Source organism: Myotis daubentonii, chromosome 9 (assembly GCF_963259705.1).
Source record: "Myotis daubentonii chromosome 9, mMyoDau2.1, whole genome shotgun sequence".
Lineage (NCBI taxonomy): Eukaryota > Metazoa > Chordata > Mammalia > Chiroptera > Vespertilionidae > Myotis > Myotis daubentonii.
Window position 1 is genome coordinate 19,275,078 of NC_081848.1, and position 16,721 is coordinate 19,291,798.

At 38.0% G+C, this 16,721-nt stretch overlaps 1 protein-coding gene across 7 annotated transcripts in view; it reads right to left on the bottom strand.

Moving 5' to 3' along the window:
* ARHGAP42 (Rho GTPase activating protein 42) overlaps positions 1-16,721 on the bottom strand; it is a 260,925-nt gene that overhangs the window by 51,559 nt on the left and 192,645 nt on the right. For all 7 annotated transcript variants that reach the window (XM_059708078.1, XM_059708077.1, XM_059708075.1 and 4 more), the window contains 2 exons: positions 3,423-3,527; positions 1,342-1,471 (listed from right to left, as the gene is read on the bottom strand). In XM_059708078.1, the coding sequence (XP_059564061.1) occupies positions 1,342-1,471; positions 3,423-3,527 (235 nt within the window). The remainder of the gene's footprint in view (positions 1-1,341; positions 1,472-3,422; positions 3,528-16,721) is intronic.

Here is a 16,721-nt window from a genome sequence, read left to right on the forward strand (position 1 = left end):
GGATACAGAGAGAATCGAGAGAGAAAGTGTCTTGGGGGCAAGAAGTCAACATAAAAAAGGAGGATGCCAAATAGGGAGGGAGAGTCTGCCTGTTAGAGCCTCGAATGCCACACTCCTTAGGGGCCTTCCCAGGAGGGGCACTAGAGTTATTTCAATATCTGAAAATAGACTTGTGAAAGTAGACAGTAATGAGACAAACTCCCAGAACCCAGTTCCCCTGAGCCAGCAGCCCTCTACCATCTAGTCTACACAGCAATAAATGCCGGCCACGTCTGTCAGATCAAATCGTTATTTTCTTATACTACCAGCCAACCACTGAGCAGTACCTGAGCACGTCAAATACACACTGGGTTGCATTTTATTGACCATGTTGCTCTGTGTCGAAACGCTTACAGCCGACCTGATATCTCCAACTTCCCCATCCCAAACCCTTTAATATCTTACTAACCAAAACAATTCCCTCACTCTCTTGTGTACTGACAGGGAGACTGCAGAGCAGTGCCATTTCATGTGGTTGGTGGGTCCCAATAAATGTGAAAAATACAGAAAGCATAAATAAGCATTTCATTTCTCTTTTTTTACAGCAATTGGAAATTGCAAAATGCAAGCACATGTTTTTGTGTTTTACAAAGACATTGGTCCATGATGGATTGGAAAAAAAATTGTTCCTTCAACATGAAGAATATGAGAATGGTGCTGTAGGGCATATGTGATTTGAAATAGAGAGTTAATTTAGCCAGACTGGTCCCACTTAGTGACAAGTATCATTCAGAAAGGATCCTTGTTAAACAATTCTGAGTGGCTTTTTATTTATTTTTGTGAGATAAACTTTCTTAGTGTGAGGCAATTATCATCATGCTCTATTGGGTCTGATGCTTATTTCCTAACCTCAAGAAGCAAAGGGTGCAGTGTGACATTACGCAGTTGCCAGTTTTATTCCTGGAAACTGAGCAAACACAGAAGTCAATGAAATGATGCGGTTGGAAGGGAACACTTATCACAGTCACCGGGATGATTCATCCTGAAAAAGTCTTTGATTTTTAATTTTCCACCAAACTTTAAATTGAGATTAGATATCACAATAAATTTTAAAACTGAATTCATGTTACCCCCTCATTAGCACAAGGTTATAAGTTCCAAGTTCAACAATGTAAACTTAGAGATGCTGGTGGTGAGATGTGAAAAAGCTTCCTTTTTGTGGTGGTGATGGTGGCTGAGCTGACTAAATATCATAAATTGTAAGGGATTTCCATCTCTACTTAATGGAACACTAACCAAGTCACATCTCGTGGAAACAGAACGTTAACCATAGAGACATTAGGTTGTGTTTTTGTGACTCACGTTTCTCCTGGACGTAAAGGTAGCCTTCCATCGTCCACTGGCTGGGTGGTCTGTAATCTTGGTTGGCAGATTTCATCCTTTGCATCAACCGCTCGACCTCTTGTCGAGTACTTTCAAAATTATTCCTTGTCTTGAGTAAATAAAAATAACAGATTCAGTCTTTCTTTCCCACCTGTTTTGAGGAACTCAGAACCAAAAGTTTCAAAACTGCAAATTATGCAAAAGATAACCTCAATTCTTTCAGCACTACTCACCCACCTCCATGACATGCTATGCTGAGTCCTATAGCTGATATTGAATGGCTTTAGTAAAACTTCTGAATGTTTCTCAATCTCAATCTGTGTGTATGTGTGTGTGTGTGTGCGCGTGTGTGTGTGCGCGCGCGCACGCGCACATTCGCGCCCATGCATGTTGTATGTTTCTTCCCATTTCCCACTCTAATATTATTACTCAGTGGCCAATTATAGCATTTTAAATTATGTAATATTTACTCAATATAATTTTATAACACTAATGCCTAAGGTTAAAAAGCAGATACACAGGGACTTATATTTTTTTGGAGGGGAATAAAAACAAATTAAATTCACATATTTTTAAATATGTAGCACTTATTGAAAACAAAGTTCATTGCCCTTGTTTCAAATACTTTTGGAGAAACATTGCTTAGCTTGGTTTCCAGAAATCCCAACATAGTTATCATGAGGTCAGTATATAAACTAACTCATAAAAAAGGATAGGTTTGCAAGAAATAGTTTATTCACATTACAGCAAATTTACTTAAGGTAAAACATGTTTTGTAATCAAACCACACTATCTCAACAATACACATTCAGAAACATAAAAGTCATCACTGCCTAACTTAAGACTTTGCTATGGCCCGTAATAAAATAACTGAATTTTCTTAATTACCACTTTTGCTACTTTTCTCTTTCCAACATAAGGATCACAATTTTTTTCCTATTCCTTACCTGTTGCCAAGTCCCAGGAATCTTAAATTAATCACACTTAATATGAAGGTAAGTCATAAAAATATTTTAACTATAATAATTGTCTCTTTTAATATTTACTGAAAAAGCCCAAATACATTCCATATTGAAAAACAATGGAATGAATTGCATATGAAATCAATTCTGCAAGAAAATCTAGGTTAAATAAAAAACTAAAACTCAAAACACAAGTAGAATAAGTCCAATCCAATTACATATTGCTCCTGGGACCCTCCAACTCAATAGCTCTATTTATTGGTCATATTCACAATGGCAAAACTCAGATAAACAGTGAAGGCCAAGTTTTTTACCGAAAATTCAGTGAGAGCTTCCCGATTTATTTTAGCTACAGAGTACTAGACAGGGTTTTAGAAATAACTTCTCACTTATACAAAACCCTGAACAACTGGAAGGTCATTATTTGTCAGGCTTTGACAATAAGAAAATGTATTAGCTAATTTTTTAATGGGGTGTTCAGCAGCTATGTAATTATATAACTATGTAATCAGATATCAAAAGGATTGATTAGGCACCTTTACAAGAATAAAGCCTGACAGAAATAGATGTTTGTAAATAATTCTTACTTAAGCTTTAAAACAGCTGCTTTTGAATATTTCAAACCATGTTCAAATTTTATTATTTGAAAGTAATAAACATCAGATATATTATATGTAACTTCATACATGGATGGGGCATCAGAATGCCACAATACAACCTTCCTTTCATAAATAAATGCTGCCCTCTCAGAAAATAAAACATACCTAAGTTCACCCAGTTAAGTAATGAGAACACTGGGTATAGGCAAAAGTTTCCAAATGTCCAGGCGTCTACATCTCAGCAGTATTTATTTTATAATAAATATTTCCTTGTATATTTTCCTAATATTAGATTGGCTCTTTCCTGCTGTACTTTCAACCAGCAGCTAGAAATCAAAACATTTTAAAATAAATTTATAATGTGGCTTTTCTAAATCAATGAGGTTTTACTGTATTAGATAAGGTTTGGAAAGACTCCCCGGTTTGGCCTGGTTTGAACCTAGTTGCGCTATGATCATCCGATTCACTAAGGAGGCAGTGAGAACAGGTAGAGCCTTACATTCTGCAAGTTGAACTGCAGCTGTTGTTTATATGGTGCAAATTCCTGGGCGAGTTCATATCCCTCGTGGTAAAAAGTAAACAAACCCTGAAGGAATGACAAAAGCTGCAAAAATAAAAAGATAAAAAAGAAAGCATGAAAACGTGTTTTAAAAAAACATGGACATCAAACATAATAAACTGGGGAAATGTCATTTCATTTTAAACCCTCAGCTAATTAGTTTTCAATTTCTTTGGCAAAGCCCACACTAAAATTATGGATGTGAAACAGAACCCACGAAAGCTAATTTTTAATTCCTTTTTAGTAGACAGTGATTTAATTTTTTAGTCTTGTCAGGGACAGCTGTCATATTAACTACTCGCATATGCAAATGCATTGACTATCGAGGAGAGACCATTAATGGAGAGAGAATCCAAAGACACGTAGCTCCTGCCCCAGAAGAGCTTCTAACCAGAGCGGGGAGGTAAGACACGCAGATGCGAGGAAGACCAAAGCAGTGAGTTACGGATCAGAGACACCCAACAGGAGTTAGGGTTTGGCCAGATGAAATGAAGGAAAAATTCACAAGGTGGCAGCACTGACCTGGGTATTGAACAGACTTTTTCGCAAGGAGTGGGAAGAAGGCAAACCAGGGAAGAGGGGAGCAAACGCAGGGAGACAGATACAGATCTTTCATATAAAAGTTAAAGAAAAATCCTCTCTAGAAAAGCAAATTCCTATGGTCTTAGCCTTCTTATGTGCTTATTTATGATGTTCTTATTATTGCAGTAAGAGTGGCTCTCCATGCAATTACAGGACACAATTGTTGATAAGTTATAACTGAAAAATAATTCAATTTTTTTTCCATTTAATTCACTGCTTCCCCTCCCCGCCCCCGAATTGTCCACCGATTCAATTTCTTCCTCAGCTTCTTCTAACAATAAAATTGAAAATATTTTTGAAGCCCCGGCCAGGTAGCTCAGTTGGTTAGAGCATCATCCCCATATGCCAAGGTTGCGGGTTAGATGCCAGGTCAGGGCACATATAAGAAGCAGCCATACAAGAATACATCAATAAGTGGAACAACAAATTCATGTTTCTCTTTCTCTCTCTCTCTCTCTCTCTCTCTCTCTCTCTCTCTCTCTCCCTCCCTCCCTCCCTCTCTCCCTCTGTCTCTCCCTTCCTCCCCTCCTCTTTATCAATAAATAAAATAAATAAATAAATAAAATATTTAATCAATAAATAAAATATTTTTAAAAAATTAAAAATATTTTTGAGAAGTGACTAATGATTTTCTAATTCAAATAGCATAGTATGTCTGTAAGCTATTATTTTAAATTGAGGAAGAAACAATTTTACATCAACTGAAAATTAACAAAACTAAATACTCAATAGATCACCCTTTATTAAAGAGTTGATATAATTATTTCTCAAATTAACCAGTAACTTAAAAAGAACTGTGGCTTATGAAATGGGACTACAAAATACCTTTAATTAATTGGGGCTTGGATGTGTAGGTTTACAGGTTTTCAGAGACAAAATAAGAAAATACTTTTGAGGTATAAAGAAAACACTGGTGTTCTAAATATCCAAATAATAGGCAATGAAGTTGTTAAAAGGAGTGTTGCTTCATGTTTTATAAGTAGTCCAACTTTAAACTGTCTTATGAACTGAATGCAACACAATGAAAACGCTATTCTAATATTATCCTAAGGACAAAGAATTCAATTAAACATAAAAAAGATACTTTAAGAATATCTGCAATAAATTTTCCTATAGAACACCCAATTCCCCAATATCCATCTAAATAAATAAGTCATTTGGCATCTTCTAGCAGATTTCAGATGCACTACATAGCAGATAAATATATTTTAATCTTACAATACATGCATAACACCCATGAGGGAATGTACAATCCTTAGGAAAGTACAGAAAAATTATATTCAAAGAACCACCTACCTTTTCCTTTTGTTTCATATCTACTTTGGAAATAGGTTTGGAGAAAGTATGACAAAGGCAGAATGCATGGAATAACTGCCTCTAGATGGTAGCAAAATTAAAAGTTTTTTTTAGGTTGAATATATACAAGCTCATTTTATCCGAAACAAATTCCATGATGCTAAAGTAAGGGAACTTTATTAGACAGCCTGAATCTTTAAGAATTGCATTTCCCACATGTCATTTTCTTTGTTCAATCTGCCTGAAGGGGTACAGTTGTATGGAAAAGACTTGCGTCTCAGCTTGCCTTAAACTAATCCTGGCCTTTAATATAATAATAATAACAACAACAACAACAACTACAAAAGACTAGATAGATTAGGTTTTAATATTAAGAAAGTAACTTTTATCATCAGGAGAAAGTCAAGTAGCACTTTATTATTCCTAAGAATTTTAGAATCAAATTAGATTTTGTCATTCCAGTAACCTGACCAAATGTGGAAATTGATACTGCATTACACCGATAAGTAATCATTTAGAAAAACCCTTTACAACTCAGCAAAAGAATGAATATTCAAAATTTCCCAGTCCATTAATCATCAGGTTTCAAGCCTAAAAGGCTCAGAGTTGCCAGTGATACTGTGAACGGCAGAGAAAAGTGAGAAAAGGGGTTGGGAAGGGAGGAACTCCAAAGCAACTGATGCAGGAATTCCAGATGACTGCTGCCCAAACTGAGCGGAATAGGTGGGATGTAAAGGCTCTTATACTGATGTGATTCATTCCTTATCTCCTAAGAAATTAATCACCGAAAAGCCCAACAAATCCACTAATACACACACACACACACACACACACACACACACACACTTGTTATATACTAGAACTAATAAGTTCAGCAAAGTTGCAGGATACAAAAATCAACTTTTGTATACACTTGCAATGAATAACCTGAAAATGCAATTTAAAAACAATCCCATTCACAATAGCTTCAAAAAGAATAAAATACTTAGGAAAAAAATTCTTTAAAAAGAAGTACAAAATTTATAATTTGCAAAGTACAAAATGCTGTCGAAAGGTCTTAAAGAAGGTCTATATAAAAGGAAAATATTTCATGTTCATGGATGGGAAGACAATATTGTTAAGATGGCAATACTCCCCAAATTGATGTGCAGATGTAAGGAAATCCCTGTCAGAAGCCCAGCTGACTTCTTTATAATAATGGATAAACTGAGTCTAAAATTCATATGGAATAGCAACAAACCTAAATCAAAGTAATGTTGAAAAGATGAAAAAAGTAGTTTATTTTCAAACTGAATGCAATGCAATAGTAATCAACTGTGCAATACTAGTTCAATGACAGTCCTATAAACAAGGAAAGAGAATTGGAAGAGAGTCTAGAACAGCCGTGGGCAAACTATGGCCCTCGGGCTGGATCCAGCCCGTTTGAAATGAATAAAACTAAAAAATAAAAAGACCGAAAATTCTAGAAGATGGCGGCGATATAGGCAGACGTGTCCCAGGTCGTGTCCCCGAGCAAATGGAGCGAGCAGCTGAAGCTAGTAACACTCACACCGAATTGGCGAAATTGCTCAGCTGGTGAGAGGGTTTGCAGCTGGGAAGAGCAGAACTCCCCTGGAAAGATCCAAGCAACAGCTATCTCCTGAGCACCTCATCCTCTGCTGAGGAACAGCAGCTGTACTTGAAACCTCGCCCCACCAACCAGAAGAGCCACCACAGCTGTGAACAGCACCCACCAGAGGAGCTGCTGACAACTGAAGAGCAGCTGCTACCACAACCGCCAGAAGAGCAACCACAGACCAAGGAGTCACTGCCACCAAGGGAGCAACCACTGAACAACTCAACGTCTAGATATGTCAGTGAGATCAAACATGGGTAGACAAAGAAACCCCCAAAGGAAAGAGAAGGAGGACTCTCCAGAAAAGCAGCTAAGTAATACAGAGGCATGCAACATGACAGATAAAGAATTCAGAATAAGGATTCTAGAGTGCATAAACCGGATGGAGGAAAAAATCGACAACCTCTGCAAGAAGCAAGAAGAAACAGATGAAAAAATCGATAACATATGGAAGAAGCTAGAAGAAACAGATGAAAAAATCGATAACATATGGAAGAAGCTAGAAGAAACAGATGAAAAAATCAACAACCTAAGTAAGACCCAAGAAGAAATGAAGAGTGATATAGCTGCAATGAAAAACTCCATTGAAAGTATCAACAGTAGACTAGGAGAAGCGGAGGACCGAATTAGTGAATTAGAAGACAAGGAAGCAAAACACACCCAAAATGTACTGCAATTGGAGAAAAAAATTAAAAGACAGGAGGAAAGCCTAAGGGAGCTTTGGGACAACATGAAACGAAACAACATACGAATAATAGGAGTACCAGAACAACAGAAGGATGAACAAGGATTAGAAAACCTACTCGAAGAAATAATATCAGAAAACTTTCCTGAGGTGGGGAAGAAAAAAGTCACACAAGCCCAGAGAGTCCCAAACAAGGTGAACCCGAAAAGACCCACACCAAGACACATCATAATCACCATGGCAAATGTTCAGGACAAAGAGAGAATCTTACAGGCTGCAAGAGAGAGACGGAAAGTTACATACAAGGGATCTCCCATTAGATTGTCAAATGACTTCTCAACAGAAACACATCAGGCCAGAAAAGAATGGACTGAAATTTACAAAGTGATGCAAAGCAAAGGACTGAATCCAAGAATACTCTATCCAGCAAGGCTATCATTCAAACTTGAAGGGGAAATAAGAAGCTTCACAGACAAAAAAAGACTAAGGGAGTTTGTCACCACCAAGCCAGCAATGCAAGGAATGCTAAAGGGACTGGTATAAAAAGAAGAAATAAAAAGCTCAGAAAGAAAACAGCCACACAAAAAAAGAAATGGCTACAAACAAGTACCTTTCAATAATAACTTTAAACGTAAACGGACTAAATGCTCCAACCAAAAGACATCGAGTGGCTGAATGGATAAAAAAACATGACCCATACATCTGCTGTCTACAAGAAACCCACCTCATTAGAAGGGACTCACACAGACTGAAAGTGAAAGGATGGAAAAATATCTTTCAGGCAAATGGAAAGGAAAAGAAAGCTGGGGTAGCAATACTTATATCGGACAAAATAGACCTCAAAGTGAAGGCCTTAACAAGAGATAAGGAAGGCCACTTCATAATACTAAAGGGATCAATACAACAAGAAGATATAACCCTGGTAAACATATATGCACCCAATGTAGGAGCACCCAAATTCATAAAAAAACTCCTGGAAAATATCAAAGGAGAGATCGACAACAATACAATCATAGTAGGGGACTTTAATACACCATTGACAGCACTGGATAAGTCCTATAGACAAACAACCAGCAAAGAAACAGCAATCCTAAATGACTCACTAGATCAGATGGACTTAATAGACATCTTCAGAACACTTCACCCCAAAGCCAGAGAATATACGTTCTTCTCAGGTGCTCATGGGACATATTCAAAAATAGACCACATATTGGGTCACAAGCAAAGTATCTCCAAATTCAAGAAGATTGAAATCATAAAAAGCGTCTTCGCAGACCACGATGGCATAATATTAGAAATAAACTACAATAAAAACAACCCAAAATACTCAAACACCTGGAAGCTGAATAGCATGCTATTAAATATTGATTGGGTTACCAATGAGATCAAAGAAGAAATTAAAAACATCCTGGAAACTAATGACAATGAAAACACAACAATCCAAAACCTATGGGACACATTGAAAGCAGTCCTGAGAGGGAAGTTTATAGCTCTACAGGCCTATCTCAAAAAACAAGAAAAAATGGTAGTAAATCATCTAACTCTACAACTCAAAGAATTAGAAAGAGAGCAACAAGAAAACCCCAGAGTGAGCAGAAGGAAGGAGATAATAAAGATTAGAGCAGAAATAAATGACATAGAGACCAAAAAAACAATACAGAAAATCAATGAAACCAAGAGCTGGTTCTTTGAAAGGATAAACAAGATTGATAAACCTCTAGCCAGACTCACCAAGAAGCAGAGAGAGAGGACCCAAATAAATAAAATCAGAAACGATAGAGGCGAAATAACAACAGACCCCACAGAAATACAAATGATTGTTAAAAAATACTATGGACAGCTTTACTCCAACAAACTAGACAACCTGGAGGAAATGGACAAATTCCTAGAAAAATACAGCATTCCAAAACTCAAACAGGAAGAATCTAAAAATCTCAACAGGCCAATAACTATGGAAGAAATTGAAGCAGTCATCAAAAAGCTTCCATCAAACAAAAGCCCAGGACCAGACGGCTTCACAGGGGAGTTTTACCAAACATTCAAGGAAGAACTAAAACCTATCCTCCTCAGACTACTACAAAAAATTCAAGAGGAAGGAACACTTCCAAGCTCATTCTATGAAGCCAGCATCACCCTAATACCAAAACCAGGTAAAGACAACACAATGAAAGAGAATTACAGGCCAATATCCCTCATGAACATGGATGCCAAAATCCTCAACAAAATCTTAGCAAATCGGATCCAGCAGTACATCAGAAAGATCATACACCATGACCAAGTAGGATTTATCCCAGGGATGCAAGGATGGTACAATATCCGCAAATCAATAAACGTGATACATCACATAAACAAATTGAAAGAAAAAAACCACATGGTCATATCAATTGATGCAGAGAAAGCATTTGACAAAATTCAACACCCATTTTTGATAAAAACTCTCAGCAAGGTGGGAGTAGAAGGATCATACCTCAACATAATAAAAGCCATATATGACAGGCCCACAGCCAACATCATACTCAACGGACAAAAACTAACACCATTTCCCCTAAGAACAGGAACAAGACAGGGATGCCCCCTCTCACCACTCCTGTTCAACATAGTACTGGAAGTGTTAGCCATTGCAATTCGGCAAGAAGAAGAAATAAAAGGCATCCAAATTGGAAAAGAGGAAGTAAAACTGTCCTTATTTGCAGACGACATGATATTATACATACAAAACCCTAGAGATTCCATCAAAAAGCTACTAGACTTAATACATGAATTTGGCAATGTAGCAGGATACAAAATTAACCCCAAGAAATCTGAGGCATTTCTATACACCAATAGTGAACTTTCAGAAAGAGAGATTATAAAAACAATCCCATTCACCATTGCACCGAAAAAACTAAGCTACCTAGGAATAAACTTAACTAAAGAGGTAAAAGACCTCTACTCAGAAAACTACAGGACGTTGAAAAAAGACATAGAGGAAGACATAAACAGATGGAAGAACATACCGTGTTCATGGATTGGTAGAATCAACATCATTAAAATGTCCATACTACCCAAAGCAATCTATAAATTCAACGCACTTCCCATTAAAGTACCAACAGCATACTTCAGAGATCTAGAACGAACTTTTCAAAAATTCATCTGGAATAAAAAAAGACCCCGAATAGCTGCAGCAATCCTGAAAAAGAACAAAGTAGGTGGGATCTCAATACCAGATATCAAGTTGTATTACAAAGCCACTGTTCTCAAAACTGCCTGGTACTGGCACAAGAATAGGCATATAGATCAATGGAATAGAATAGAGAGCCCAGAAATCGGCCCGAACCAATATGCTCAATTAATATTTGACAAAGGAGGCAAGAACATACAATGGAGCCAAGATAGTCTCTTCAATAAATGGTGTTGGGAAAATTGGACAGATATATGCAAGAAAATGAAACTAGACCACCAACTTACACCATACACAAAAATAAACTCAAAATGGATAAAGGACTTAAATGTACGACAGGATACCATAAAAATTCTAGAAGAATCCAAAGGCAAGAAAATCTCAGACATATGCCGAAGCAATTTCTTCACTGATACAGCTCCTAGGGCACTTGAAACTAAAGAAAAAATGAATAAATGGGACTACATCAAAATAAAAAGCTTCTGCACAGCAAAAGAAACCATCAACAAAACAACAAGAAAACCCACTGTGTGGGAAAACATATTTGCCAATGACATATCTGATAAGGGCCTAATCTCCAAAATTTATAGGGAACTCATACAACTTAACAAAAGGAAGATAAACAATCCAATCAAAAAATGGGCAAAGGACCTAAATAGACACCTTTCAAAAGAGGACATTCAGAAAGCCAAGAGACATATGAAAACATGCTCAAAGTCACTAATCATCCGAGAGATGCAAATCAAAACAGCAATGAGGTACCATCTCACACCTGTCAGACTGGCTATCATCAACAAATCAACAAACGACAATTGCTGGAGAGGATGTGGAGAAAAAGGAACACTTGTGCACTGCTGGTGGGAATGCAGACTGGTGCAGCCACTATGGAAGACAGTATGGAGTTTCCTTAAAAAACTGAAAATGGAACTCCCATTTGACCCTGTGATCCCACTTCTAGGAATATATCCCAAGAAACCAGAAACACCAATCAGAAAGGATATATCGACCCCTATGTTCATAGCAGCACAATTCACCATAGCTAAGATCTGGAAACAGCCTAAGTGTCCATCAGTAGATGAATGGATTAGAAAACTGTGGTACATCTACACGATGGAATACTATGCTGCTGTAAAAAGGAAGGAACTCTTACCATTTGCAACGTCATGGATGGAACTGGAGAGCATTATGCTAAGTGAAATAAGCCAGTCAATAAAGGAAAAATACCACATGATCTCACTCATTCATGGACAATAGAGACCATTATAAACTTTTGAACAATAATAGATACAGAGGCAGAGCTGCCTCAAACAGATTGTCAAACTGCAGCGGGAAGGCCGGGGAGGGTTGGGGGGTAGGAGGTAGGGGGGTAAGAGATCAACTAAAGGACTTGTATGCATGCATATAAGCATAACCAATGGACATAAGACACTGGGTGATAGGGGAGGCTAGGGGACTGTCTAGGGCGGGGGGATAAAATGGATACATATGTAATACCCTTTGTAATACTTTAAGCAATAAAAAAAATAAAATAAAATAAAAAAATAAATATAAATTCTATAGACAAAAAAAAAAAAAAAAAAAAAAGACCGTATCCTTTTATGTAATGATGTTTACTTTGAATTTATATTAATTCACACAAACACTCCATCCATGCTTTTGTTCCGGCCCTCCGGTCCAGTTTAAGAACCCATTGTGGCCCTCGAGTCAAAAAGTTTGCCCACCCCTGGTCTAGAAATAAACCCACATATCTATGGTGAACTTATTTCCAACAAGGGTACCAAGACGATAAAATGAATCAAGAATAGTCTTTTCAATCAGTGATTCTTGGACCACTGGATAGACAAATGTAAAAGAATGAAATTGAATGCCTACTTCACACCATCAATCAACATGAAGTAAAAATGGGCACAATGTATGCATACTATGTGAATTACATCCCAATAATACTGTTGTAAAATAAAATAAAAATAAACACTTCCCATATGCAAAGCACCGGCATGCTTTAGAAGAAATAAAAATCGTATGTATTCCTCTACATTTGCCCACTGAAACTCCTAAGAAGATTGGGAAAGTAGGACAAGGCAAGGAGGCATCCATTCTCACAAGTGCCGGGCCTTTTAAGCCTACAGCCTCTGCTGTTCCTTACTTGGAGGAAACTTAGAGGGAAATATCTTAAGGGATAGCCTCAAAACGACTATGAAGTATTTTAACTCTAACGTATATTCAGAGGAGTTTATTGAGAAGAAATGAGGGGGTATCAAAACCTAACCAAATAAATGAGGAATGTGAAGAGAAAAGAGGGCCAAGGGTAGAAAGAGGTTGGTCAGCTGTGGCCTGGGCTGACAACGTGTAAAGCAGGATGATGAAAGAAGGATGGAAGAACAAATAAATAGACAGAGATGTAACTGATTCAATTCAACTTAAAAAGCTAGAACTCTGAAGTTGTGGCTACATAACACTGCCTCAGCAGTGAAGAACCATTGGACTTCCTGAAGGCGGATTTCTACATTCAAAGGGACGGCATTCAGATGAAGTGGCCGGACAGAACCTTCTGTGGGAAAGCACTGAGCGATAAAGTCAGCTTATCTCTTTGGATCAATAGGAAAGGAGAAGTTTATAATGGTCTCTATTGTCCATGAATGAGTGAGATCATGTGGTATTTTTCCTTTATTGACTGGCTTATTTCACTTAGCATAATGCTCTCCAGTTCCATCCATGACGTTGCAAATGGTAAGAGTTCCTTCCTTTTTACAGCAGCATAGTATCCCATCGTGTAGATGTACCACAGTTTTCTAATCCATTCATCTACTGATGGGCACTTAGGCTGTTTCCAGATCTTAGCTATGGTGAATTGTGCTGCTATGAACATAGGGTGTATGCATGCATATAAGCATAACCAATGGACATAAGACACTGGGTGATAGGGGAGGCTAGGGGACTGTCTAGGGCGGGGGGATAAAATGGATACATATGTAATACCCTTTGTAATACTTTAAGCAATAAAAAAAAATAAAAAATAAAAAATAAATTTAAAAAAAAAATAGGAAAGGAGAAGGCAATGCAGGCAACAAGGTAATTAAAGCCCAGCTGAAGCTACGGTCGGACCAAGCCTTCCCATGATGGATTTCTGAAATGAAGTTCAAGGGGATGAGTCAGCCAAACAAATAAAATGTATTTTTCTTACTTTTCCAAAATTCTATTAACTGTCTAACTACTACTGTAAATTGCAGATGTTTTAATAACAGGAACTGGAACTAAATAAAAGGGCCAGCACAGATTTTATTTTAAGGTATATGACCTAAAGAGAGATCTGTTGTTTCATTTTTATACGATGAATGCTCTTAGATTTTCAGCAGGATCGAAATTTAACCTTTAGTCCTATAGAGCTTTTTAAAAAATGACATTGTCTAATTTGCTCACTTTGATTTACCTTTAAATTAAATTTTCTATATGAAAGCTATCCAATCATATTGAAAAAGAACACAAAAAGATTTAACTTTCAAACCTGCAGATGTAGTTCATTGTTTAAAAATATGTAAATGTCCCCTTTTTTCCATGTTTGGGCATTTTCCCCGAGCTTTTCCTTGAAATAATGACCCTGTATGAATATTTATTTCTGATACTACCTATATGTTCTGCTGAAGTTTTGGGTCTTGATATTAATTGAAACAGTGTAAAATAATCTCAAATGCTCATCATAAAGAAAGTTATTTAATGCATATCACCAGGAGTATTTATATTATCTACTTGTTACCTTACAATCTCTGAGATAAGACACATCCCAGGGGTATTTTGCTTTACTCTAGTCCTTGATAAATAAATCTGGGCTAACTGGAATAGACTGCTAGATTTGTGCAATGTGAACAGTGATGCAACAGGAATTGGATTTCTGCAGAACAAAAACTGCAAAGATATTGAAGTATCCTCATGTGTTTTTATGTCTGTCGCTCCTGGGAGCTTTGTTTTTGAAATTTTAAAAACTCTTTTCCTCCAAATTAATTTGTAAATGCATAACCTAAAGAGCAAATGCCCATGTTTCATTGCTCCCAATCCTATTCTTCTCATTATTGAAATGGAAATCAAGTAAAACCCCACGGAAGAGACTTTGCAGCTAGAAATGAAAACGAGACTAAACTGACAGTACTGTTTGGTTTGGCCAGACATTCTAATAGGAAAAACACAGCAGCCAAGAAAATATTTTGGAAGAAAGACAGATTTAAACATCGATTTTGACTGTGGTGTCACAGGAAAGGCATGCATTACAGAAGGCTTCAGACCGTCCCAGTTTGGGAAACGGTAGAGAGAAGGAAGAAAACTCGTTTCAACAGGTGGACAGTTTCCACTCTTCTACGTGTATGATGGCAGCAGTTCACAAATTCTTACCATTCCTTCTGTCACCTGTGAGCACAGGATTTTACAGCCTTCCCCTTAGAGAACTGATGTCACAGGGCAGAATGGTCTAGCCCACTGTTCCCAGACAGGATGGGCCATGAACAGAAGCTCTGATGGGAAAATGGGCTCCCTGCATGCCCCCCAGAAGCGGGAGAGAGGGATCCAGATGGAGAGGGATGACTGCAGGCGTAAAGGGGTCATTCCAGGTGAGGAAGAACCGTGCAGACATGAGCACAGTATGCGAAGGCAATGGGAACGGGAAAGGAAGGAGTATGAAGGAAAACTGTCAGAACGAAGTGGGTACTCCAGCAGTTTACTGTCAAGAAGAGCTAAAATTTGGAAATCCCAAGAGGCCATCCCCCAGGAGGAAGCCTTCTAGCGAGTAGAGGGGCGTTCAAAACCCTGGTAGGATTGGAGGCAGAACTTAGCCCATGAGAAGGGAGTAGCAATGCTAAGTACTGGTTATCTACCCAGCCGAGGGGCTTCTAGGCTGACCAGCTACCATGAACCTCAGACGAGCTTCAGAAGGCCGTCGGAGAAAAGTTGAATCAGATCCTCAAAGCATCTACTAAACAGGGGTTACCAAGTCATTCCAAGGGGTTTAAGGACTAAGCAGTTTGGCAATCAGAACTTGAGCTTAAGGCTGCTATCCCAAACAAGAGGTAAAAGTTAATTCCCGGAGCCTGCGTGTGGCTTCTAGTTCCCTAAATCCCTTTAGCTGAGGGGCTGGCCCTATAGACTTGTCCAGGGCCCAGTTGACAGCGGGAAGTTGGGTGGCTCCAGCTGACGGAGGGGAGGGAAGCAGGGTGCTGAGCCACACAGGGACTGGACACTGCCCAGCCTCCACTGTCCCGGTTTCCCATCATCTTTAGGGCATCACAGAAGGGTTTCCATCGGCAAATACATTTGGCAAATACATTTTGAAGTGTGTTTTTCCTTCCCTTTTCCTTATCACTTCCTCTAAAATAGGAAGAATGTGCTTTCTGATTACAAATACATTTTTTTTTCACAGAATGACTGACATAGGAAGAAAAGTATGGCTTATGTTATATATTTGATTACTTAATATATTTTACTATCACTGTCCTCTCATCTCATGGGAACTAAGCATTATCTATTAACGGAAGGCAATCTTGACTGTAGAACTTACCTTTATTCATCCCAGATGATACCTCCTGAATATGCCCACTTAGCCAATATCATAACATATGAGGGTATTACTTGGGAAGAAAATGAAGTAAGCCTATAAAGACCAGCCACCTGTTTATTTCTGTAATGCGGTTTACATTAGGGAATCCATTACTTTTCACACTGACTTAGCCAAATAAATGACTTCATTGGAAAGTCAGACAAGCCCCAGCCTTGCAAGGCGGTGGCGGGAACCAAGGAAGAAATGTAGCCTATGCTTTCTCCCTTCACCTAAAGCGTTGGCGCATGGGGCACTTTAGTGGGGAGGTGTATTTGCTTAGGTATATGTCATACACACCCGTCTATTCTTAATTTTTTCAA